The sequence below is a fragment of the Vespa crabro genome, chromosome 6 (assembly GCF_910589235.1).
Source record: "Vespa crabro chromosome 6, iyVesCrab1.2, whole genome shotgun sequence".
NCBI classification, from domain to species: domain Eukaryota; kingdom Metazoa; phylum Arthropoda; class Insecta; order Hymenoptera; family Vespidae; genus Vespa; species Vespa crabro.
Genome location: NC_060960.1, coordinates 1,558,083 through 1,583,338, shown reverse-complemented (window position 1 = coordinate 1,583,338; position 25,256 = coordinate 1,558,083). Strand labels below are relative to the sequence as shown.

General features: G+C 35.5%; 1 protein-coding gene across 5 annotated transcripts in view; it reads left to right on the top strand.

The window, feature by feature from the left end:
* LOC124424587 (serine-rich adhesin for platelets-like) overlaps positions 1 to 23,585 on the top strand; it is a 129,567-nt gene extending 105,982 nt beyond the window's left edge. Inside the window, exons 1-8 of one of the 5 annotated variants that reach the window (XM_046963868.1) lie at positions 7,347 to 7,741; positions 7,952 to 11,166; positions 12,252 to 12,377; positions 12,588 to 12,698; positions 13,112 to 13,298; positions 18,062 to 18,243; positions 21,425 to 21,665; positions 21,989 to 23,585. In XM_046963868.1, the coding sequence (XP_046819824.1) occupies positions 8,086 to 11,166; positions 12,252 to 12,377; positions 12,588 to 12,698; positions 13,112 to 13,298; positions 18,062 to 18,243; positions 21,425 to 21,665; positions 21,989 to 22,236 (4,176 nt within the window). In that variant the 5' untranslated portion in view covers positions 7,347 to 7,741; positions 7,952 to 8,085 and the 3' untranslated portion in view covers positions 22,237 to 23,585. Of the gene's footprint in view, positions 1 to 7,346; positions 7,742 to 7,951; positions 11,167 to 12,251; positions 12,378 to 12,587; positions 12,699 to 13,111; positions 13,299 to 17,073; positions 17,670 to 18,061; positions 18,244 to 21,422; positions 21,666 to 21,988 lie in introns of those variants that run through there. The other 4 variants (XM_046963867.1, XM_046963869.1, XM_046963871.1 and 1 more) reach the window with 4 other exon arrangements.
* Positions 23,586 to 25,256: the final 1,671 nt, after the last annotated feature.

Below are 25,256 nucleotides of genomic sequence, written 5' to 3'. Positions count from 1 at the left end.
AGGAAGAAAATAAAAACAAAATAAAAATGAGCGAAAATTATATATACCTATATATCAGACCTACATATTTTCAAGAGAATGCACGAAGCGAGATCAGAGAGAGATCGGAGAAAGGGTTGGATACGTAGATCAGTTCCCTTCGATATATACCAGACTAGCCCTTCGATTTTCTGCGTGACCCTAAAGGGCAAGTATAGCGCGGCGCATTGTAACGATGCATCATCTTGTCGCGCTGGGAGGTTCGGTACTTCAAGGCTGCCTGAACCTGCGACTCCGCTTACGGAATACAATGGACGGTTCAGGGCTCTCTCTCTCTCTCTTTCTCTTTATTTCTCTTTCTCTCTCACTCTTTCTCTATCTTTCTCTTTCTCTTTCTTTCTCTCTCGTCGTCGTTGTTCCTTCGATGCTTACATTATGACCATCCCCGGTGCCTTGGCACATGTAACGATACTTATCCAACTATCCTTACAGGCTTTGTCTCGCATCTCTCGCGGAAAGGGGAAGCGCGAGAAGCGAAAAGAACAAAAAAGAAATTTTCCTTTCTATCTTTTTTTCTTTTTTTCTTTTGGATCGATCAGAGATTATTCACTCCTACGCGTCCTTTTTTCTTTTTTTTCATTATCGTCTCACTTAAAAATAATCAAGGAAAATCCATAAATTTCAAGGGGATTGGATAGAAAAAGGAGGATGAGGAGGGTGGGAGGTAAGAGAGGGAGAAAAGAAATTTCTTATGAATTTACTTCTTCCTTTTTCTTTTTTTTTTTTTCAAAACTCGTTTCGTAAACAAGAGATTTTGTGGTTTTTTTCCTTTGAAAAAGGTTAACATACTGACCTACATGCACCGCCAGTATCTGATTACATATATTCCAAAGATGACGTGAAGAAAGATCACATACGAATCATTGAAACGAAAAAAAAAAAAGAAATAAAAATATTGCAAAGCATTTTTCACGTCAGATTCGTATACATAGATAAATATAAAGTAAGTACGACGACCGAGTTTACGGGGTGGAGCTTAAATGCATTGGCCCTGATAAACGGTCTTCTTCTTCCCATTGTTAGAAGCGTGACTCGAAGATGAAGGGACTCAAGCCTACGGCACGATATGGCTCTCTCTCTCTTTCTCTCTCTCTCTTTCTCTTTTTCTTTCTTTCTTTCTTTCTTTCTTTCTTTCTTTCTTTCTTTCTCTCTTTCGTTCTTTCTCTCTTTCGTTCTCGAGGCGCATCCACGCCTTTATGTAACGTGCCGCTAGAGGACACGTGGTCTCATTAGCCACGGCATAACGTGCCGGAAGACGATCGCGTGTAAATTATCAACGTACGTACATCCGACGATGTGTTCGCGATCGAGCAATGGCCGAGGACTCTCTCTCTCTCTTTCTCTTTTTCTCTTTCTTTCTCTTTACTATCTTCACGACAAGATCTTCGATAATATCTCTCCTTTCTCTCTTTCTCTCTTTTTATCTCTCTCTCTCTTTCTATCTCTATATCTTTCTTTGTCTTTCTATCTTTTTTGGTACTTCTTATTCCTCTACCTTTGTCCTTAAATTTTTATTATCAATTATCTTATAGAAAAGATCGTAAATATTTCGTAAAAAATATTATAATAGTTCGTTATGAATTGTTATTATTACTTCATCCAAATGAAGTTCAAAAATTATCAAAGAATGATTAATAGTATTTCTTCTTTATTCTTTGATATGTCGATACTGATCAACTGATCGTAGCGGTAATTTCTTTGTAGGAATTCTCGTAACAATTCCGGACTGTCTCAATTATTCTTTCAAAGACTGAAATCGCGTGTACCGTTTACGTATATAAAAACACACATACACACGCAAATATATATATATATACAATGTGGATACTTATGTATTTACTTATACACCCATACGTTAGGTGCTAAAAGTGGGAATAAATGGTGCTCGAAATGGCAATGAACTTTACCGGTCCGTGCCACTTTAGTCGCTTCCTCAAAAACCGGTCTCGAATCTAGCCAACAGAGGAATACGATGATGATCGTTGTACTGTTACGATCGTTATTAATATAGTTTTATCGTTTCTTTCGAAACATATATTACTGTCGTTAGGAAAGATCGATAATATTTATATGGAATCTTATACGAAGATTAGGTAATCATTAGGTATGATGATAATTCTTTTTGTTTTCCTCTCCTTCTTTTCTTTCTTTTTATAAGTTATACGTAGTTAACAACGAAGGAAGAAAGTTATTCATTCGAAAGAAAGAATCGTGAATCATATATCATAGTTATTTCTTATAATATCGGTACGAGTACGATGTATATATACATACATACATATATATATATGCATACACATACATACACATATACATATATAGATATATATTTTTGTATTTTTATATATCTACCTAGTAAATAGATAGGTAGATAGGTGTTCTTGAGAATCGTTCGATGACTGATGGCGATCGTCCAGAGTATCGGCGACGTGACCGTGATCTTGAGGATAGCCTTGAACGTGCGTTTCAGCGTAATCCAACGGCCAGGTCTCCGCCGGAAAGTCATCCTTTCCTTTCTCTCGGTCGATATCGAATACTATCTCGATGCCATGCGCGCTCAAACCGGTGTACAAGCTTCACCGGTTATACCTATAATCGAATATAATTAGCCGTGCCGACCGATAAACTTGAACGATTTCACGAATAATGAATGGAGAATAACAATTTTGTATTACGAAATAACGGGTAGGTATATAAATATATATAAAATTTTACGAATTTAATGTTTCCTTTTTAATTATTTATTTATTTCCTTATAAACGAAGTTATTTCATATAGAAATTTTCTTCCGGGATTCATAGCGATCAGAATTTGTATTACTTGTCGTGAGAACGAAAGAGATATAAAAAGAGAAAAAGTAAAAGGAAAATGATCAGAATATATCGATGACTCTTAGGATACGTCGGTAATGGGTTCTAGGAGCAGTCGATGAACTTTCATGCTCGTAGTAGAGCGTAACAATTTCATGCTTGGTACTTATCAAGATCGCACGAGAGGAATTCGGTCAAATCGAAGGCATCGCGTGCGTGCTAGAAATGATAATTTTTACAATCTTTAGAAAAATGTAAAAGTTGTCGATGTTCGTCCTTGAATTCTATTTAGATGGAGGATTCGTAAAATATTCTCTCTCTCTCTCTCTCTCTCTCTCTCTCTTTTTCTCTTTTTCAAGTTAATACGAGGACCTTCTCGATCGTAGTTTGAGTATGTAAATACGTATGTTGAATACAAGAGAAAAAGAAAAACAAGAAAAAAGAAAAAAAAAAAGAATTTTTTGTCACAAAAGACTTCGACGTGGCAGAACGTGACGTCCTGCAGATGCACGACTATGATAATCCTGTCCTTTCTCCGAGTCTACGTGATATCCGGACGAAGGATCCTAGCAACAATACGGAGGCATTCGAGGGATCGCTTTACATTCGTGAGAAGTCAATGATCTTGATCGTGATCGCGAGAAACGTGCGTTCTTAGTCGAGGCTTCGTTGAAGACTAAGGAACTTTGAACTTCGTAGATATAGACTCCTATAATAACAATCTGTCTAATGCTGTTGTATATTTTTTTTTCTTTTTTCTTCTTTTTTTTTGTTTGTTGTTTTTATTCGTTAATACGTAATATATTCCGAGATCTCTTTAGATTCTCGTTACGATCATTTACGTAATCTAGGAAGCGTTCCGGAAGGTGTCCGATGAATTTTTGCGAACGCCGATTCGATCCTTCGCGTTCCATTGTTCTACCTGGACCTGCATACGATTTAATGCAACATCGAGAACCCATTGTACGTTCTTGGAACTCTTATATAACTGTTGTGCAAGATGATGCCACCTTTGCCGCATAATACTTCTGCTAACTTCGTCAAAACATAAATAAACACACACATATATATATATATATATATATATATATATATATATATATATATATATATATATATATATATATATATCTTGTCTAAGTATCACGTTTATCGTATGTTCAAAGAAAATATATTTATCGATATTATCAATTTCTTTTTTTTTTCACTTTTCTTTTCTTTTCTTTTATTCTTTTATTTTTACAGCAATAACGGTCGAATGTAGAGAAAAACGAGATTTGTAATAAACAAATTTTTTTTTGTTCTTATTTTTCTTCTTTTTCGCTTATTTACATTCAACGTTATCATTTTCAATCTACAAGGATAACGTCTTATACGAATTATTTAAAGGAAATATTTTTTATATTGGTAATAATTGAACGTTAATATAGAAAAAAGTTGTCTTACGTGTCACTTTTCGATAATGTTTATCATTATCGTTCGATTCCTCAGATTCACTTTTGTATATAATATGTACCTTATTCTAAGGAGGAAGATCGCGTGGCCATTATGCAACGCTCGACGGTGCGATCCGATCTTTGACACGTAATCACGCGCGTTAGTTGCCATCGCTACCAGGATTAATCGCGTGTATTCGAGCCATGTTCCTTCCGTAACTCCGTTCGCAAAATGAGTTATGAAACGAATAGAAAGAGAGAGAAAGGGAGAAAACGAAAAGAGAAAGAAAGAGAAGGAGAAAAAGAGAGGTGGGGAGAGAGACCGTGACCCTTAATTCTCTTTCGAGAAGATAAACATCGAAGGAACCAACCATTTTTTTGGGGCTTTTTTCCGATCGATCAATCGGTATAAATTGTCGATCCTGCTCGGTTGTCGGCCTTCGATGGATTATCCGATTTACGTCATTAATTGCTCGTCGGTATTTTCAAAGGATCCTCATAAGATATAGTAGTTTAGAAAAGGAAGCCTCTCGAACGATCGCGATCGTGACTAAAGAAGATACGATCATCCGATGGATCGAAATTAAACTGTTCCTATTTATCGATTATCGTTTCAAATTATTGTTGCCTGTTGTTCAATTACAAACATAGTTCACGATCTTTCATTTCGTAAGAATCTTGAGATGTTAATTTGTCGTGCGAACAAAAGAAATTATTCTGTTATTCAAATCTTCTGTTATATCTTCTGTTAGTTAAATCAATATTTTATTTAAAACTAAAGGATATTTTAGGATGGGTATATTTATGAATAAAAGATAGATTAGAATCAAAATATTTTAAAATATTTTGAGAAAGAAACTAAATAATTGGAAAAACAAAAAAAGAAAGAAAATAATCCATTAGATAGCAATCATTGTTGCAGAAGATCTTCCATGGCGATTTTAATATACTTATATATTCATTTCTGTAACATTTAAATTCTGTAATAATTAGGTCGGGACTTAAATTGTTTAATGTAATTAATAATTATATCTGAGAGTTTCAGATCTGAATCTAATTTAATGAATAAATCATATTCGATGTAAAATTGACATATTTACATATAAATTACTAATAATGTTTCTACAGCGGACAGGAGTGGACAAATAAAAATGCAATTGACAATTAAACTTTCATTAAATTAATGTTAATAAATTACATTACAAAAATTACTGATTTTAAAAAAAAAAAAAAACAAAAAAAGAAAAACCAATTGCCATTTTGTTATAATTTAATTGAATTTTTGGCTAGATACATATTTTTAAGATTATCATGATTATCAGATTAAGTATCGTACGATTCTTAATAGTACCATACGTTAGAAGATCGTTTTAGAATTTTCTATCCTGTCGAAATAACCTTTTAAATTCTTACGTCGAGCGTGACTTAACATCTTTTACAGATGATGTTCTATAACAGATTTATTGTTTTTTTTAATTACAAAATATCATATTTTTATTGGAACGGGTTATATGAAACGATATTATGAAACGATATTATATAAACGATATTTGTTTCCAATAAAAAGAATATCAAATTAATTTAAAATAATTGTAACATTAAGTTTTAACTTACATTAAAGATAGTTTCATAATGAAATAATACAAAAAAAAAAAAAAAATAAAAAATAAAGAAATAAAAGATTTTCGTATTATTTCCTTAATATATTCTGAGAGGCAAATATGATTAAAGATAATTTTTTTCTCCATTCCTACGATTATATTTCACACTTTTACGTATCGCGTACGTACGCTTATGCAAACGTTAACAATACTTTCTTTATTTACAATAAATCTAACGATTCTAAGGGGATTTATTTCGATAAGTAAATGAAGTGTTACGTGAACGATGATATCATAGAGCAAAAAATTAAAAAGCAAAAACGTAGAAGGTGATTGTCATTGATCATGAAACTTGTACAAGTTTGAAATATAATAAATGTTCTATGTAGCTGCGAGCCAGGTCCACCAGCGGAAGCGGATTCACGCTTCGCAAAAGACGGTCACAAGAGTGAGACAAACCTCGATGTACGAGAAATAGAGAGAGAGAGAGAGAAAGAGAAAGAAAGAGAGAGAGAGAGAGAGAGAGAGAGAGAGAGAGAGAGAAGATAAAGGTACAAAATACACTTCTGGATGTAAGAGGAAGAAGAAAAGCGAAGCTTGATCTTGTCGCGCGTATAGCCAACGGCTATATTGAGTTTAGAGAAGAAACGATGATAGAGCAAATTTTTATGTAAATATTTAATGATTAATCGTTGATGTTCAAAGTGGTACTCTTCTTATGATCGTTGATAATGCTAAACTACCGTAATTGTCGATGTTCTTGATCTTACTTAAAGCCATTGTCATTCTTTACTTTATGTTTTCTATCGGTCAATAACGATTATTTCGTCGGAATTAATTAAACATTTTCTCAATCTCTCTCTCTCTCTCTCTCTCTCTCTTTTTCTCTTTTTCTCTTTCTATCTTGTTTTTTCTTTTTTTCTTTTAACTTAACTCCATAAAATCGACGAAACGGCAGCAAACTTTAATCAAACGATTACGTAATTTACTATTTAAAGAGGAATCTTTTTGTCTCGTTCTTCGGTCGGAAGTGTAAATCATTTTATGGTGCTTTATTCGAATATAATGAATAATAATATTGAATCGTCGTAGTAGATTGTTTTGCGATATCAAAAGCACGTCGTCAAGGCTAAGGTTTCTCCGATATAAAATCTTGAGATAATAAACGTAGATAACGAGGAGCCGTGAGAGATTATCTTTTTTTTTCGAAAATCTAAACATATTATTTTAAATTTCCACTGTGTTTTCCACTTTGCTTATACATATATGTATCTGATAAATATAACATTATATTTTTCCAAACATTTCGATATCAAGATCGCGTAATCAAGATAAAGATTGAGATTTATTTATCATTAATTTAATTTGAAAAAAAAGAGAGTAAGGAACGTTGCTTTGAAAATATAATGCGTTCGCATTATAGTTTAGTAGGCCGACTCGTTGAATTGTTGAGTCCGGTACGTAGCACGCTCGCGTACTCGCGAAACAAGAACAGGAGCAATACTGACCTTCCTCATACACGTGTTCACATAAAATATTACGATCCTTTATGCGGTCACGTTCGTGGCGATAACCCACGACTTCGTAGCCTCCTTCCAACGCCAACATATACGACGGCATTCTTAGCTATATTCCCTTTTTCTGTCTTTCTCTTTCTCTTTCTTTCCTTCTCTTCTTGTTTTCTCTCTCTCTCTCTCTCTCTCTCTCTCTCTCTCTCTCTCTCTCTCTCTCTCTTTCTCTATCCTCGTGCTTCTTGTTTAACGTCACGAAAAGAATAAAAGAAACAATCTCTCAACGTAGTAATGCCACTAGAATTTCGTCCAACAAAGATGATACCGTGCGTCTCCATTTCAAGGTCAGTTGATGATTCTCGATTACGATAGAGATAACGGGGGGTGGCCTGCATTATTCAAGACACACGACGACGGGAAAATGAAAGGAACGCGTTCCGCGGATAATAAACGTTCGCGTTCTTTAGACTCGAGTAAACGCAATCGCCTTTTTTTCAATTACTTATTTACTCCTGTAACCCATGGTTTATTAATTTTCTTTTATTTGTTCGCAGAAACAACAGAGAAGGAAGAAAAATTTCAAGGTCTAGTGTCCTCGAGCACCGAGATACCCTCCATCGAAGTACTCTCGTCGAAAGCTAAGAGGGAACAGGTACTGCGAAACATTCTTGCAGCTCGAAGACGACGGATGTCGAGGCAACGAAACGGCCGTCTCATCGACGTCACTCCAAGGGATCCACCAGATATCCTGGAAGCACAGGAGACGAAGAACGAAGGAGTGTATGCTAGTGTTTCTATGGCGAAGAACGGTACCGACGATGCTGACAAGAAAACGTTCAAAGTAACGATGGAAGAGAACTTAACGACATTGATGAGCGAACGAGAGAACATAGAGTCCACGATGACGATGGCGCCAGTAACGAGCATCCCCAAGTCCTTGGAGACTGATAATGTTCGTAAAAAAAACATCGTTTCAATGCCGGATTCTCTTTACAAGCACTTTAGACCCGTCGAAAGTAACATTCCTATGGAGGACATGTCGCAGTTCCTTTATTTCGGTCAGAAACTACAACCTGAACTGCAGAACGTAACGACAGTTGGTAACGATTCGAACGAACTTGTCTCAGTTACTCCAACAACCTTGCGAAGGAGAAATTCTAGCAAGAGAACCAGCTTGTCACCGCTTACGACGTCGACAACGACAACGACAACGACAACTACAATGACAACGACAACGACAATGACAACGACAACGACAACGGCAACAGGAACGACAACGACGATTCGACCTGAAGAAATCTCGAAGGAGGAGACCAACGTTGCTTTGGAAAGACGTATGATCGAGAAGAACAAAGTATCTAAGACAACGAAGAACACGTTGCGAGACGTGCCGAATTTGTATTACAGGAAAACGAGATTGTCTGACTCGACAATTGCCACGAACGTGATCCCTAGTAAGGACATGACACAGAATGGAAATACGACAGAGCTCGAAGAGCAAACAGTGGAGCGGAAGGATGAGAACGGTGTTCAGAAGATGAAGGTGTCAAGAGGTAGTTTTCGAAGGAGTAAAAAGATGGAAGATACCGAAGAAAAAGTTGAAAACGATGATGTTACCGAGTACCGTTTATCGAAGGACGATAAGAAGTCTCGCGAGAGTAATAGCATCGACGAGAGTACGGCAAGTTCGACGATATTAAGAATCGTCGTGACGGAACCTTACAACATCGAGTCTTCGGTCAAAGACTTTTCGACAACGACGACGACGACGTTGATGCCGATGACGACGATGACGGCGACGACGGCGACGACGGCGACGACGTTGAGGACTACAACGCAAGAGACTCGCCGGCATCACCAGCAACACGTGTACGCGTATACGATAACCAACGTGACGAGACTGTTGCGCAACTACACTGGACCTGGGCTAAGCGGAGAGACTGGAGTAAGAGGAACAGGAAGAGTTGACGGAGGAAGTGGTGGAGGAAGAGGAGAAGAAGGAGGAGGAGGTGGAGGCTCTCGGAGGAGCGCTTCCAGCGAGATAACGAACAGCAGGGTAGAGTCACCGTCGACGGAGGCTTCCGCCGGTGCTGCCGGCATCAGCGAGGAACCCTCGCAATCCGCTGGACTCAGTACTGGCAGGAGCGTCGAAGCGGTTGGAAGACCGAGTACGATCGCTACTCCCTCCTTGGTGGGGGAACGACGAAGAAAAGTCCTCGCGAGCGGTGCCCACCGAACCGGCGCTCAGTCAGCGCCGCAACGCGCACCCGTGAGAATCGCGAGCGCTCTTACTCGAAACAGACAACAGCAGCATCAGCAACAGTGGCCCGATAGAGTAGCCCTCGTTATCAACGAAGGTTCAATCGACCCTTATCTTCATCATCATCATCAACAGCATAATCAACAGCATTATCATCATTATCATAATCGAAGTTTTCTTCATAAATCAGCTAGCGCTGTCTTACACAGCGGTGCGGTGAACCCGAAAGACGCGAGCCCGGAAGCGATGCCTTCCACGGGCACGCGAGATACCGTTCTCGTTGACGCTGACAGAAAGAATTCCCTTGATCTGGAGCGTCGAGAGGATGAATCTCGTATTGAAAATGAAGCCTCCTTGAAGGTCAATCGTACCTTTGAAGAAAAATTTACAACAAATGAAAGTTTGTCAGATTTGAAAGTCCCGGAAGAGACAACGAACGTCGATCTTCTTTCATCTTCTCCTTTGACCGATGATTATACCGAAGCTTCGATCGATAGCCTGTCTAGCTCCGATACCAAAGACGAGGTTCGGAAGGAGAGCAATAACGAGCACCACTCCACCATAATGACTACGACTACGATGCCGCCGGAAGTTACGACTAGTGCATCCGTATTTCCGGTGACACCCAAGTTACTCGTTGAAACGATATCGAGCGATAATCGTATGTTAAGCTCGAGTACGACGGAATCTATAAATCGATTAACTTCGAGTAGAAAACCGGATCAAGATAGACCGTTCGGTTTAGCGGCAGATCTTGATCCTTCCGAGATTCAAAAGATGTATAGATCGCAGAACACTTCGAGCACGGAGAGTAATACTTTGCCGAACTTGGAAACGTCCACCGTTTCGATAAATTTATTTCCAAATCGAATTGCTCAACAGCATATGCACGATTTTCACGAAAGCAGAGGACGCAGTTTCTCAGACAAAACAAAACAGGAAGACGATGTACTTCCTATAATGCAACTTTACAACACCTCAGACATATTCAACGATAGCAGCACCCTCGGTCCTGCTACTCGTACAGTCGAACTACCCTTAGAGGAAAGTAATGTGACTAAAGACAGAATGGAGTCACCTCAGGAAGCTCCTGCTTCGCGATACACCACTCCCTCTGCTACCAGAAAACCCACCGTCAAACCCACCCCTAAATTAACCACCAAATCAACCCCTAGAACCACTATCAGACCTACTAGTACATCTTCCAATTTCGTTAATAGGACGAGGTACAGATCGATTTATCCGAATCGCTCCGTTATATCGGATTATGCCGGTTTAGGTTATCAACCGATCGAATTCAATAGGACATTTTTTGATAGTGGTTTGATCGCCGTTAGCCCACGAGAGTCTGTGAATATTAGTGAAGTGACGAAGAGACACGATGTCGACGCCATTGCCTCACAAGAGACCGTAGCAGTAGTCAGTTATATTTTGGCTACGCTCGTCGTATTTCCAATTGCCGTTGGCGTTGGACTCATTCTTAGAAGACTGATCATTAGGAATCGTAAGGTGAGTCGTTGACCTGGGAAGGCTGTCTGCTCCGTTTCACCAACATCTTTTCGATATCTGGGTTAGCGTAGGCTTGACCCAGAGAAACGAAGAGAAAGAGAGTGTAAAAAAGAGAGGGAATAAGATAGAAAGAGAGGGAGAGAGAAAGAGACGGAGAGAGGAAGGATGCCGTAGATTTGAAAGTAAACTGCTCCACGCGAGCGAAAGTAGTCCGAGCTCTTTGGATTCTCTTTTCACCGAGTCGTCGTACTCGAGTAGTATACAATTAACGTGGTATAATAATACTTATCACGTTGGAAAAAAAAAAAAAGAAAAAAGATTTTCTGTCATTTCGATTTCCATTGTTGTCATCATTAACAGCTTTTCGTCGCGATAATGTATGAAGAAGATAAAAAAAGGAAAAGAAAAAATAAATCAAAACAAAAAAGCGGTCATCGCGAACGAACGCGATTGCCTTGCCTTACGAAGGATTTTCGATGAATCATCGAACATACGATCGAAGATCTCTCGACCCGCGATTATGGTCGCGAGAGATTTATGCCCCTTACGGAGTCACGTACCTTTTTCGATTGATTCGATGAAAAAAAGAAAAAAAAATGAGAAATAAATAAAAAATCTGATGATAAAGATATATTTTTTTATTTTTTCTGTTTTCTTTTTTTTCCTTTTTTCTTATTTCAAATCGCCTCGAGCGAATAAAGAAAAACAAGAAAGAAAAGAAAAGAATTATTTTCTTTCTTTAAATCACAGCAGCTTCTTAAGATGTTATGTTTATTATTATCATCCTTTGTTAGTCGATTTATTTATCACCTCGAATTTACGTCAAACTCTACGTCTTCTCTCGTCATAATATTTGCATCTTGTTCGTGGCCGTAACGTCACCATCGGATCTTTCTTTCTTTCTTTCTTTCTTCCTTTCTTTCTTTCTTTCTTTTTTTCTTTCTTTCTTTTTTCCTTTCCCTCTTCCTTCCTTCCTTCCTTTCTTTCTTTCTTTCTTTCTTTCTTTCTGTCTTTCTTTCTTTCTTTCTTTCTCTCTTTCTTTCTTTCATTCGACGATTAACGTCGATGATGATTTACTTATGCAGGTGCTTGAAGAATCGGACACGTCATCCGAGATAAGTTATAGGAAGGACGCTCTTAATCTCGAAAATGGGGATTTTAAAACGTCCATCGAGAAGGCGATTACAAAGCTACCGAGGATACAACATTTGGTAAGAATGATTTATCTACCACTTTGATAAGCGCCCAAAAAGAAAAAAAAAAAAGAAAACCTATTCCCTATCGCGAATTTAAATCTTATTATTTTGCTCTCGTTTTTATTTATGTATCCTTTCTTTTTCTTTTTTATCTTTTTTCTTTTTTTCTTTTTTTTTTCTTTCTTTTTTTCTTTTCTTTCTTTTTTTTTTTATTCACCCATTCAGTGTCACGAAGCGGAGAAACCACCGCCACCTCCGTCGCAAGAATCCAGATGGGAGTTTCCTAGAGATAAGCTTAGGTTACAAACGGTCCTCGGGCAAGGAAACTTTGGACAGGTAAGGCATTATATGTTTTCTTTTCTCCTCGTACGAAAAGCGAGGATAATAAATCGTCAGAGAATCTCGCGGCGCATATAACTACATACATACATGGGACGCGTTTTTTGTAACGCGTTAAATGCTCGCATAAAAAGGCGAATTTTAACGAGAATATAGAAATCTCATGAGTATCATCTATACATACGTATATGTACATATAATATATACACGAAACTCTTCTCGGTAATAACGAGTATACGAATCTTTGAATTTGTTATTTTGTGACGATACAACGATTAGTCGACAATTATTATTAATAATTTTTATGTTGATACTATACGTTAACATTTATAAATTATTACGTTCTATATAACAATTGAATAGGATCCATTTAAAATGTAAAACATTGAATTTTTTTTATCATTCGTTAGGTTTGGAAAGCCGAAGCCGACGACTTGACTGGTCATCAGGGTACAACGAGATTAGTGGCTGTTAAAACAGTGAAAGAAGGTGCTTCTGAACGTGAAAAAGAAGATTTAGTACGGGAATTAGAGATCATGCAACAGCTTGGTAGTCATCCGAACGTTGTAACACTTTTAGGTTGTTGCACCGAAGAGGGTGAGTTTTTTTTACAAAAATACATGAATTATTTATAAATTAATTATATCAATGAATTAATTATTAATTAAAAATTCGGTATACATATATATATATATATATATATATATATATTAATGAGGATCTATTCGTTACGTTCTCATCGATGACGAAAACATTATAAAAATCGTGTCGGATTTTAAATCGTAAAAAAATTCCTTTTCTTTCGCTTGTCTGTTTGGTAGCGTATAAAAAAAAAACGCGAATGGCGCATCTTCGATAATGAACGGATATCATTTATTTTTTCTCTCTCCTCTCTCTCTCTCTCTCTCACTCTCTCTCTCTCTCTCTCTCTCTCTCTCTCTCTCTCTCTCTCTGTCTCTATTTCTTATGAATCTTGATAACAGCATAGCAAGCTTATAAAAACTACCAATACTACTATCAGTTAGTACTAATACTATAACATTGTTTACGTTTCTCATTGACGTAGATGTTTTGGTTTGCGAAATATGCTGATCAAGCTATTAGGCTATCCTTCTGCATTCTTTCTATATTATATGCACTCGTTAATAAAATTTATGATTTGGAAATTTATAAAACTAGTTGGTAAACAAAATTTCTCACGGTCAACGTAAGTCGTCATATCGCTAAAAAAGAAAAAGAGAAAGAAAAAACAAATATCGAATTAAAAGCAAATTAGTTCGACGAAAAACGTGAAAGAAAAGAAAGAAAAAGAGGAAATAATAACTGACTTTGACAATAAATTCTGATAGAGACAAATTTTCTACGAGCTATCATTAAGTTTGTTATTTTTCTTATTTCCAACATACACAATAAGCGCCGATCATTTGTGTCGCATTTGATTATTTTGTAAATGAAAGGAAGACGAATCGTCGATGTTCGGTATCATTAATTTGTAATTGATTAGTACTTACACGGTATGTACGTAATATATATATATATATATATATATATATATATATATATATATATACATATACATATATGCATGCATACATACATACATACATACATACATACATACATACATACATACATACATACATACATACATACATACATACATACATACATACATACATACATACATACATACATACATACATACATACATACATACATACATACATACAAACAAACATATTTGTGTGTATAGATTGAGTGATGCAATTCTATACATTTTTTTGTTCGATAAACAAAACATCAAGCTCACATACTTTTATTTTTTTGATCTCTTATTCTTTTTTTACATTAAATCGAATTCATTGACTTTTTTGTTCTGTTCCTATCCTGTTCGATGTTTATCCTAATGACCCTAATACATTTTTAATATAAACGTACGTACTCTCATGTATGTCAAAGGATGCGAAAATCCTTCAAAGAGAAAAAAATCCTCGACATTTCCATTACTTCACGGTGATTAACTTGTCGATAAAGAGAAAGAGAAAGAGAAAGAGAAAGAGAAAGAGAAAGAGAAAGAGAAAGAGAAAGAGAAAGATAGAGAGAGAGAAAGAGAGAGAGAGAGAGGGAGAGAGAGAAACATTCCTTTCGTTGACATATGGGCGACACAACTTCTTTTTTATTCTCTGGAATTTAATGATTTACACGCGATCAACATTGATTAAGTTATTATAAACGAAAGGTTGACCGACCCGTCGTTTTTTATTATTTCAAGAGTAATTAGTTTAAGATGATACGAGAGAGTTATACTGGTAAACAATTTTTTTAGATCATATTTATAATATTATCATATTGTCGTTTTTCCTGTACGAACTAAAATATTTTTCAAAGAAATTACTCATCTTCATCTTTGTGGAATTCACGAGAGAGGAAAATACGAAAACTAGTATTTAATTTTTTCGTCCTTGAAAATTTAATCGCATGCATCATACGTATTGAAAAGCGTAATGTGAAAAATAAAGAAAATCATTATTCCACGCTCGAAAGATGGATTTATCATGTCACTTCATCGCAGATAGATATTACAGAGTGATTGTCTTATTTTTTCTCACGAATCAATCGTTTGATCTCTGATGATTTTGTTTCACGCTTGAGACATCAAAACTAAGGAAGAGAAAGAGTAAAATCTCGATGAGAAGAAGAATAAGAGGAAGCTGGAGAACATTATGTACAATGCTTTTCTTCTTTCTCTTTCTCTCTCTCTCTCTCTCTCTCTCTTTCTCTCTCTCTCTCTCTCTCTCTCTCTTTCTCTCTCTCTCTCTCTCTCTTTCTCTCTCTTTCTCTCTCTCTCTACTATCGTCTTCTTCATCGTACGTATAAATTTCTATACGCGTTCCTCGCACAGATCCTCTCAGTACAATACGTCAGTTAAGCATATTTCTCTTTATCGAAATTCTTTTCATTCAATTTTTATATTTTTTCTTTTTCTTATCTCTTTTTTTTCATCTTAAAAATATAAAAAAATTGACAGAACAAAAGAAAGAATTTTGTTATTTCTTAATTTTCGTATCACTTTCGAAAATCGAGATTGCATTTGAGATCGGAGAGAATTTAAAAATGTTTTAACGCAATTAAAATAATCGCTACTCCCTATTTTGGCTCTTTAGCTTCCGCCGCGGTAGAGTTTTTGGTTGAAGCTCAAGGAGCGTGCCTTGTCGGACCCTTTTCGGCGCACAATAGAACGCGCCCCCGACCAGCTCGGAGGGTCCGTCGCAGAAAATTTACGACATTGTGGTTTCGTGTCCTCCGCATTTATCCTTTCGGTCTCGACGCCAGAGGATGAGGAGGATGAGAGAGAAGGAGTTTGAGAGGAGGAGGAGGAGGAGGAGGAGAACGAGGAGGAGGTGGCTTCGTGTTTTTCTCTTCTCTTTCTTAGACTTACGACGGCGTCGCTCTTCTTCTTCTTCTTCTTCTTCTTCTTCTTCTTCTTCTCTTCCTTTTCCTTCTTCTTCTTCTTTTTCTTTTACAGAACTCGACGTATCTCTCCGACAATAAGATGCAACCCAACGCTTTCATTATACCCATTTATCGATCAGCTCTATACTCCGATGATATTTCAATTTACAACTCGATCGATTCTTTTCCTTTCGATTCTCGTTAAATCTTTTTTATTTGTTCGATAAAAATGAAAAATGGGAACTCTTATGAGACATCGAAATTATATTGAGAAATTCATTAGTGTTTTTTTCTTTCTTTCATATTTTTTTTGCTTCGTTCATTTTTCAAGTGCATACATATGTGCGGTGCATGTGTTTACGGAACTCGAAATAGCAACTCGAAAAGTTTTGTTTCGCCTTAGTAATATTTTCACGGAAGCTGTTTATCTTCTTACGTGTTACACTCGGTGCACAGCTGTCGATACACAACGCATATGTGAATATATACATATAAGTCTTAATATTTTGCGATAATGAAAATTGAAAATTTTTATTTTGTACGAGAAATCAAATCGTAAAGGTATATTATAGCCTTATCGAATTTCGTTAATCGAATGTCGCGATAAAACGTTTAGCTTGCAACGAACGTTTATTATTTTCCATTTGTCTTGGCTATTGTTTCCTTTTCGTACCATATCGGTATGTGTACATGTACACGAACACGATCGTTTGATTAAATACGATGCTACACGTTTTATGCATCAATAAATGCGGTAAATATTTTTTAATAAATGAAGAGGAATCGCAATGTTTGTGAACTATGAGCATTGCTTGCGGTAAGAAATCGTAAGTGGAAACGTTAGGTGTCTCTATATAATTTTGTAAAAATAACAATATATTGAACAACTAAACAAATCATGGTAATTTCATTATTTCAGATAAACGTAAAAATAATTCGTTTCGCTGGAAATATTTGTTGTATGAGTAAGATAAAAACTTCGAACTTCAACAATTCTACTCATTTTTTGATTACTTAAGAAACGATAAACAAGAAAGTAGTACAAATGAAAAGAGAAGAAAGTATTTGAGAAGCAAAAACGAAGCAGTTACATATATGCCGATGACACATGCACATAAGTATGTAAATATAACTCGTTGAATATTGTACGTTGCAGCGTTGTACCAAATATTATGATACTTGCGAAAAGTATTTGCTTGCGTACAGTAAAAAATAAAAAAGAATTGGGAAGGGTTCCTTAACAAACCAAAGTTATTAGAAGGGGGCAATAATGTTGCTCTAATGTGAGAGTTACGACGACGAGGCACCAACATGAAACGGTCTGGGACGTAGTTGGTCGGTAAAACTTGCCAACGAAACTGGGCCCCATAAGTTACAATCAGCCGGATACTGCCCACGGGGTCCCAAAAATGCACTGTTTAAATTACTTTAACCGGGATCCATACTTCGTTTATAATCCATACCACGAGTCCTTCTAATATCACATGCTTAGTTCAAATAGAAGAGAGAGAGAGAGAGAGAGAGAGAGAGAGAGAGAGAGAGATTTTTGTTTAGGAGAAACACCTCGTGAGATAGAAACATAAATTCTGTATGGGTAACGATCGGATCTCGTGACGAGATCGAATTATACTATCGTTATGTTCCCCATTCAGTATAATTTATCAGTATTATTCTCATCCGTGAAATATTTTTCTTGTATATATGTATGTATATATATATATATATATATATATATATATATAATATATAAATATAATAAATATAAAAATATATATTATAATAAATATATATATATATATATATATATATACGTATAGGCATATGTATATATATATATATACTGTATGTGTGTGTGTGTGTGTAAAAGAAAAAGAAATAAAGTTATTTAACTTTGTTTTCTTTTACAGAGCCCCATTATTTGATACTCGAATACGTGATGTACGGAAAGCTATTGGCTTATCTACGCGATCACCGCACCAGGCAGGACTTTTACAATTTCAGTGAGGACTCGGCGGCCCTGACATCGAGAGATCTGACGGTATTTGGATATTGCGTCGCTAGAGGCATGGAATATCTCGCGTCAAAAAAGGTAAACTTGCTTTATCAGTCTCCTTATCCGAATGGATGAATGAGTAAGAAAGAAAAACAGATCGAGATTGAGATATAGAGAAAAAGATAGAGATAGAGATAAAGGGAGTGAGAGAGAGTGAGAGAGGAGAGAGAAGGGTAAAGAGGGAACATGAGAATGAGAGAGAGAGAGAGAGAGAGAGAGAGAGAGAGAGAGAGAGAGAGAGAGAGAGAGAGAGAGAATTAGTGGTATAGTCTCATTGGTCTTCAAGAGATGGAGGGCCAACGGTAACGAGCGAGACTCACGTGATATTGGCTTGTTTACGGATCAACCGATAACGACGACATCGAAGGAGAGTCGAATCACGTTTCGCGGCAGTCAGTGGGTCAGTATAATTCATTGTCGGTCCCCGGGGCAGGTTTGTCGCGGTAAGAAAAAGTAAGTTTGCGCGGGCCGTGGAGCTGAGAAGAAGAGAGTGTAAGAGAGAGAGAGGGAGAGAGAGAGAGAGAGAGAGAGAGAGAGAGAGTCAAACGACGAAACGGGCCGCATTCAATCCTCTTTTTATTATTATTCTTTTTCTCTTACCCTCTCTCTCTCTCTCTCTCTCTCTCTCTCTCTCTTTCTCTCTCTCTCTTTCTCTTTTTCCCTTTCCATTTATCTCTTTTCTTTTCTTTCATGGTAGTCGCGTGCTTTGCGAAGAGGAAAAGAATCGTGATAAATTTCAATGCCGACACCTCGACGATCGTCCTCTACGATCATTTAAAATGTTTACATAGATATACCAAAGTTCGTTAATTTCTCTTGAAAATTAAGAACAATTTTAATTTTAATCGTTGTACGTCATAATGTACACACGAATTTTATCCATTTCAATCTCTTCATCCTTTTTCTTATCTTTCATTTAATTTTGTTTTAAGATACACCTATAGGCAATTTCTTTTGTATGTAATTATTTATCAAACTCGACAAATTGGACGGTTCTGTGTAAGTAATTCGTGAATTCGTAACAAGGCTTTGTATATTCGACGTAAGGAATGTTTAAATCCGACTTACGTCATTCTTATTTGAATCGTAATCGTATGTTATCTCAGCTTCCGTTTTTAAAGTATGTAAGCACTTACTTACCTACTCTTATTATTTTCGACGAGAAGGAATTAAATGTCCTTATTGTTTTTTTCTTTTTTTTTTTTTTCTTTTTTTTAGGAAATACAAGAAACGGCAGATTTGAAGAGACGATATAAAACTCGGTCGATGTATTTACATACATACATAGTTACACGTTCGTTCCGTTATTTTAGAATTCACGGATATTCCAACGTATCTCTTCTTCTATGTCAAAAAGATCGTAATTCTACTAACGCTCAAAATCTCGAACACCAAGGTCGATTAAGACGTTCTCTTACCGAAGTCTTCTACCATGTTGTATTTACACGAAATTTTAGAAAAGGATCGAATTGATTTCTTAAACAAGTTAAACCTGTCAAAATGGTTGTCGTACAAATAGAGATAAATTCTAAAATCTTTTATCTTAATTTCGTGTTAGTGAAAAGAAGAAGGTATATAGGAGAAATTCATTGCCATATTTTTTAAATTGAATACATCACACTTTCGTTAAGGAAAATATTTATTTTTCGAAATCATTAAAGAAATATTTTTTAAGAAATCTTTAAAAAGAAGGTCCTGCATATTTGTATGCTGGATTCCTTCGGTATTCGATCTATTAACATTCGAAAAAGAAAAGAAATGAAAAAAAAAAGAATTAATAACACCAGTCAGTTATTTTTTGTCTGGTCGAAAAAGGAAAAGAAAAGAAAAGGCAAAAAGGAAAAGCAAAAAAAAATTTTAAAAGTAGGATTGTCGATAGGCTTCTCTGAAAGAACGAATTGCGTGTTTCCGTTCGTATAATGGCTTCCCAGAAGCGCAATGCGAAAACTAATCTTCTCGACTTGATGGATAATTGCGTGAATAAGAGAAAGAAAAAGAGAGAAAGAAAGGAAGAAAGAAAGAAAGAAAGAAAGAAAGAAAGAAAGAGAGAGAGAGAGAGAGAGAGAGAGAGAGAAAAGAGAAGAAAGAGCTAGGTTCTCATAGGTAATTTCAGCCATAGGCAAACTTATCTCTCCTATCTTCGAAAATGCTTTGAAATAGAGAGAATGCATCTAATATCGCACGTGACTAACCGTACGGATCTTTGGTGATTAAAGGACGCCTTGTGCCGGCATTGATTGACAAGGATTTCAAGAGGTTATTTATTATTCGAAATAGGACGTTATCTGATATATCTCCTATCGTATGTTTTATTAAATAAATTTCAAGGAAAGCGGATGCTATTTCTTAGAAATTTTTTATCTAATCTCGTTCTATCTCTTTGATAATTAAATTGATTTACGCCGATCGCATAACATCGATGTTTATAAAAGGTAAAAAGAAAAAAAGAAGAAAAAATAGACAAAGAAAAAGAAAAAGAAAATGAAGGATCAGCATGGTACGCATCATTCGCATCTATAGATAACAACACGAACCTTGTCCGTATTTAACTATTACGAAGGCTAAATTACTTGCTCATTATTAGGATAAAGTAACGAAGGAGGTGGAAATACAGCTGGCAACGAAGTGAGAGCAGTTGTGTCTTCAAACTTGTATTTAGAATGATAACAGGTATGTTCCAACGATCACGTGGTAATTCAAATGACGTAAGAAGACTACGGCACACGTACAACGAATTATTGATTATTGTTCTTACACATGCGGATAAAAAATCATTTTATTGTATTTATCGAATACATAACACGTTGGGGAGCTTTTTTTTTCTCGCAAATTGATGGACGTCTCGCGGCGTCTTCGTGCCGGTTACGAAAATAACGGCGGGAAGTAATAAATCTAAGAGATGAAATCATTAAAGAAGAGATTGGGTGTGTATATATATATATATATATATATATATATATATATATATATATCTTGTTTGCCTTGGCATTGAGTTGTTTGGTTCATTAGCATCATCTACAGGTTAGACTAGGTCCGAAGATTCTAGCGAGAGTTTGCTCGTTCATATTTTTCAACCAAGTGTCTTTATTTGTATTTAATATTTAAATATTAAGAGACAGTAATGAGAGAGAGAGAGAGAGAGAGAGAGAGAGAGAGAGATTTTATAGTCTTATACGTGTACGTTCATTTAAATACATTTTTATCGTATTTTTTTCAGATAATACATCGTGACCTCGCAGCTAGGAATGTTTTAGTCGATCACAACAAACTCTGCAAGATCGCGGATTTTGGAATGTCGAGATTCGCGAATGAAGACGGCGAGGTGATCGAAACGAGACACGGTAGAAACGCATTGCCGATAAGATGGATGGCACCAGAATCGTTGATTTATTCTCTTTTCACTACGAAGACTGACGTTTGGAGCTTCGGCATTTTAATGTGGGAAATAGTAACGCTCGGTACGTTATTAAAAATGAAGGATATGAAATTTTTAACGGCACGACCAAAAAATGTCTGTGAAAAACATTTTCTTCGTTCTTTTTTTTCCTTTTTTTTTTTTTAGATTAAATATTGTCGATTAAATACACTATTCTTTTTCTTTTTTTTAACAAATAAAACCCCGTCATATATTTTCTTTCTTTCGAGTGTCACAATCATTCTTTATCTTGCTAAAGGCACCCTTTAATAAACAAGTCGGATTATATCGTTGCTTGAGGCAATTCTCGAGAATAAATCCCGGTAAGATGAACAGAGAACTGACAAAATATTTTATGTTGTTTAGGCTCAACGCCGTACCCGGATATGACGGCAAGGGAAGTCATGCGGAACGTGCAAAGCGGTTATCGCCTCGAGAGACCGTCCCACTGTCGAAGCGAGCTCTTCAGGGTGATATCCCGATGCTGGCACGCTGATCCCGACCGCAGACCAGAATTTCAAATTCTAAGGAGGGATCTGGCACAACTTCTCGAGGACAATATGAACGGCCATTACGTCGATCTCGAGAGTTTCGCTTCCGAGTGCACCGACTGACGCCATCTCGATTAGACTACTCATTTCTTACTTTTTGCTAAACTTCGATATTCTGATCTTTACCGTCAAACGAAAGAGATAAGAAATATCATAGATCGATTTATCGAAGCAATCGAAAGTTTATATTAGAAAACGAACGAAGTTTGCCATTTTTTACGCCGAACTTTACGTAGGTCGAGACGAACCAGAAAAAGATTCGTTAATTTATTTTTCTTCTTTTTTTTTTTTTTATCATACGCGCGATACAATCAAATCACGTTTGTGCTCAGGTAAAGATTTAAACGTGAACAATGGGGGGGAAGGGATAAGGGAGAAATTTATCTTCATATAGATTTACGTCCATCCGTCCAGAATTTTTCTTTAACGAGAGTATCGTTTGTAACTCGATCGTAAAGCATGTGTATCACAGAAACCATTAGTTAGAGTTCGAAATGTGCTATAATATTAATTTATTCGTTAGAATCTAATTAATTATCTTAAACAGGACAAACTCGACAATAACACTGCATCGTGTTTTTACAAAGATATTAATATCTCTTTCGCGATATCATAATTTTTTTTTCCTCATCACTTTTATTTCGTTGTCGCGAACTTGTAAATATTATTGAAGTTACAATCGTTGCGTTATTACACAAAAAATATATATGTATTTTGTTTAACGTATTTACCCCCAATCAAAAAAAAAAAAAGGCACGAATTTTTATCTTATGTTCTCCATCATTTTATAATTATTGTATCAATATTATTTCATCATGGTATCATTATAATTATTTTAGATATCGTCATTATTATAATAAGTAGGAAGATAGATTTTATATTGTTGCAGGCGTTTATTTTTAATCATTCTAGTCTTTCGACGCATTTGGGGTTTCGATTGATTATCGTCGATGTATTATGATTTATTTTATCTCTTTTATTTTTTCCACTTTTCCGATAAAAATTTAAAAAATTTATTGCCGGTTTAAAAGAGATCGACTGTTAAAGATCGATCGGAACCCCAGAGTTGTCAGTTGATTATTTCATTAAGTTTTAATCTTATAATTGCTATATTATAGTTATTGCAAATCTTGATAAAACCGAGTTTCTCGATTTAACGTTCGTTTTTCACCTTGAAAGAAAAAAAAAAAAAAAAAGAAAGAAACGAGGTTGCGTCTTGATCCTTACGTTACGATGTTTTTTCTTCTTCCAAACAAAACAACAAAACAAAACAAAAAAAATAACAAAAAAATAAACAAAAAAGAAAGAGATAATACAAGAAACAATGTATGTAGACTCGACGATTGTATTAAGAAGTTTTCTTTTTTTGTCTTTTATTTCGTCAGTAAACGTTATCCGATTTTTTCAACGGACACTAATCTTTTGGATCTTTTACCTGATCCAAGCAAAACCCGATCTCTCAGTAATATTTTCTTTTCTTCTTTTTTTTACCACGTCATCATGCCGATTGATTTATTTCGATTGCGATATAAAAAAAAAGAAAAAGAAACAAACAAAGATAAAGATCCTTGTAAAAGGTTTCTTGTAAAATTGAAAAATTTGAAATGAAAAAATCTTAGAGAGGAATGTCGATAGAGATCGATATTTACAGCGAGTAAGTATTTACTTACTTCTCTCTCTCTCTATCTCTCTCTCTCTCTCTCTCTCTCTCTCTCTCTCTCTCTCTCTCTCTCTCTCTCTATCTCTCTCTTTCTCTCTCTCTCTCTCTCTCTCTATCTCTCTCTCTCTTTTGATCGAGTTCTTTATCCGGGGAAACGTTTTAATTAAATTAATTAAAGTGGCACACATCCGCCGCGCGTCGATTTAATTACGACGATGTAACAAATTGTAGTGGACCGCCGCGGGGTAGGGACGAGTTAACGTGGGCGTACGTGTATCGTAAATCTTTCTTCACGTACACGTAAGCGTATGTATGTACATATGTTATACATACGTATATATATATATATATATATATATATATATATACATGTACATGTATATATATACGCTTTCTTACTCGAGATTGTTATAATTAATTCACTTCGTGGAAGCTTTTGCGTCAATTAACACCCATGCTCGGCACGTTTCCATTGCGAAAAATATATGTCGAGATTGAAAGCATACCTCCATATGAAATGACAAAATAATTAAACATTAAACTCGCATCTATGTACAATACTTCTTGTACCTTTTGTACTCTTTCGGAATTTTAAAAGCCTCGATATTACGTTTGAGACACGTTTTATTATTTTTTTTCTTTCCTTATTTATACATATATATATATTATAATAATACATAAATATATATATATATATATATATATATGTATGGTGAGTTGTTTTTTAAATTTTGACACTTAAAAATCTTGAAAATAATGCATTTTTAGAAAGGAAAGTTTGAAACAAAAGTTTTTTTTTTAGTTTCGTGGGACTATACATTACAGCGTTATTCATTTCTGATTGAATGTTTTCAGGGTTATTTCGAAATCGATTTTATTTTTTTGTTTAAATAGAAAACTATAATTTTTATAGCGTAATCTTATTTTAATTATTTTATTAAAAAAAAAAAAAAAAAGAAACGAGTTTAACGTTTGAAAATTTTTTTTTCTAGCATCTAGCTCTCACTTTCTACGATATTTAATATTGTTTAGGTAAAAAAAAAGAAAATAAAATCAAGTAGAGATATAAGAGAGAAACGAGAATTGCTTCTTAGAAAAATATTACTTTAATAAATATTCAAAACGATTGTCCTCACTTTCAATACACTGGATAGGATAGAAGTTACTTGTCAGTTGCCAGTGCCTGACCTGTTTCGTCCTGTCCTATCCTGTCTTTTTTGATTTAGTAAGGTAAGGGCCGTCCTTTTTGAATATTTATTAAAATAATACTTTTCTAAGAAGAAATACCTGTTCTCTTTTATAATTCTTATTACCACAGTTTTTTTCTTGTCTAAACAAATTTAAAAAATCTTAGAAAATAGAGAAAATTGAGAAAAATTGATTTTCTTTTCTATACGTAAAATAAGATTCGGTTGCAGAAATT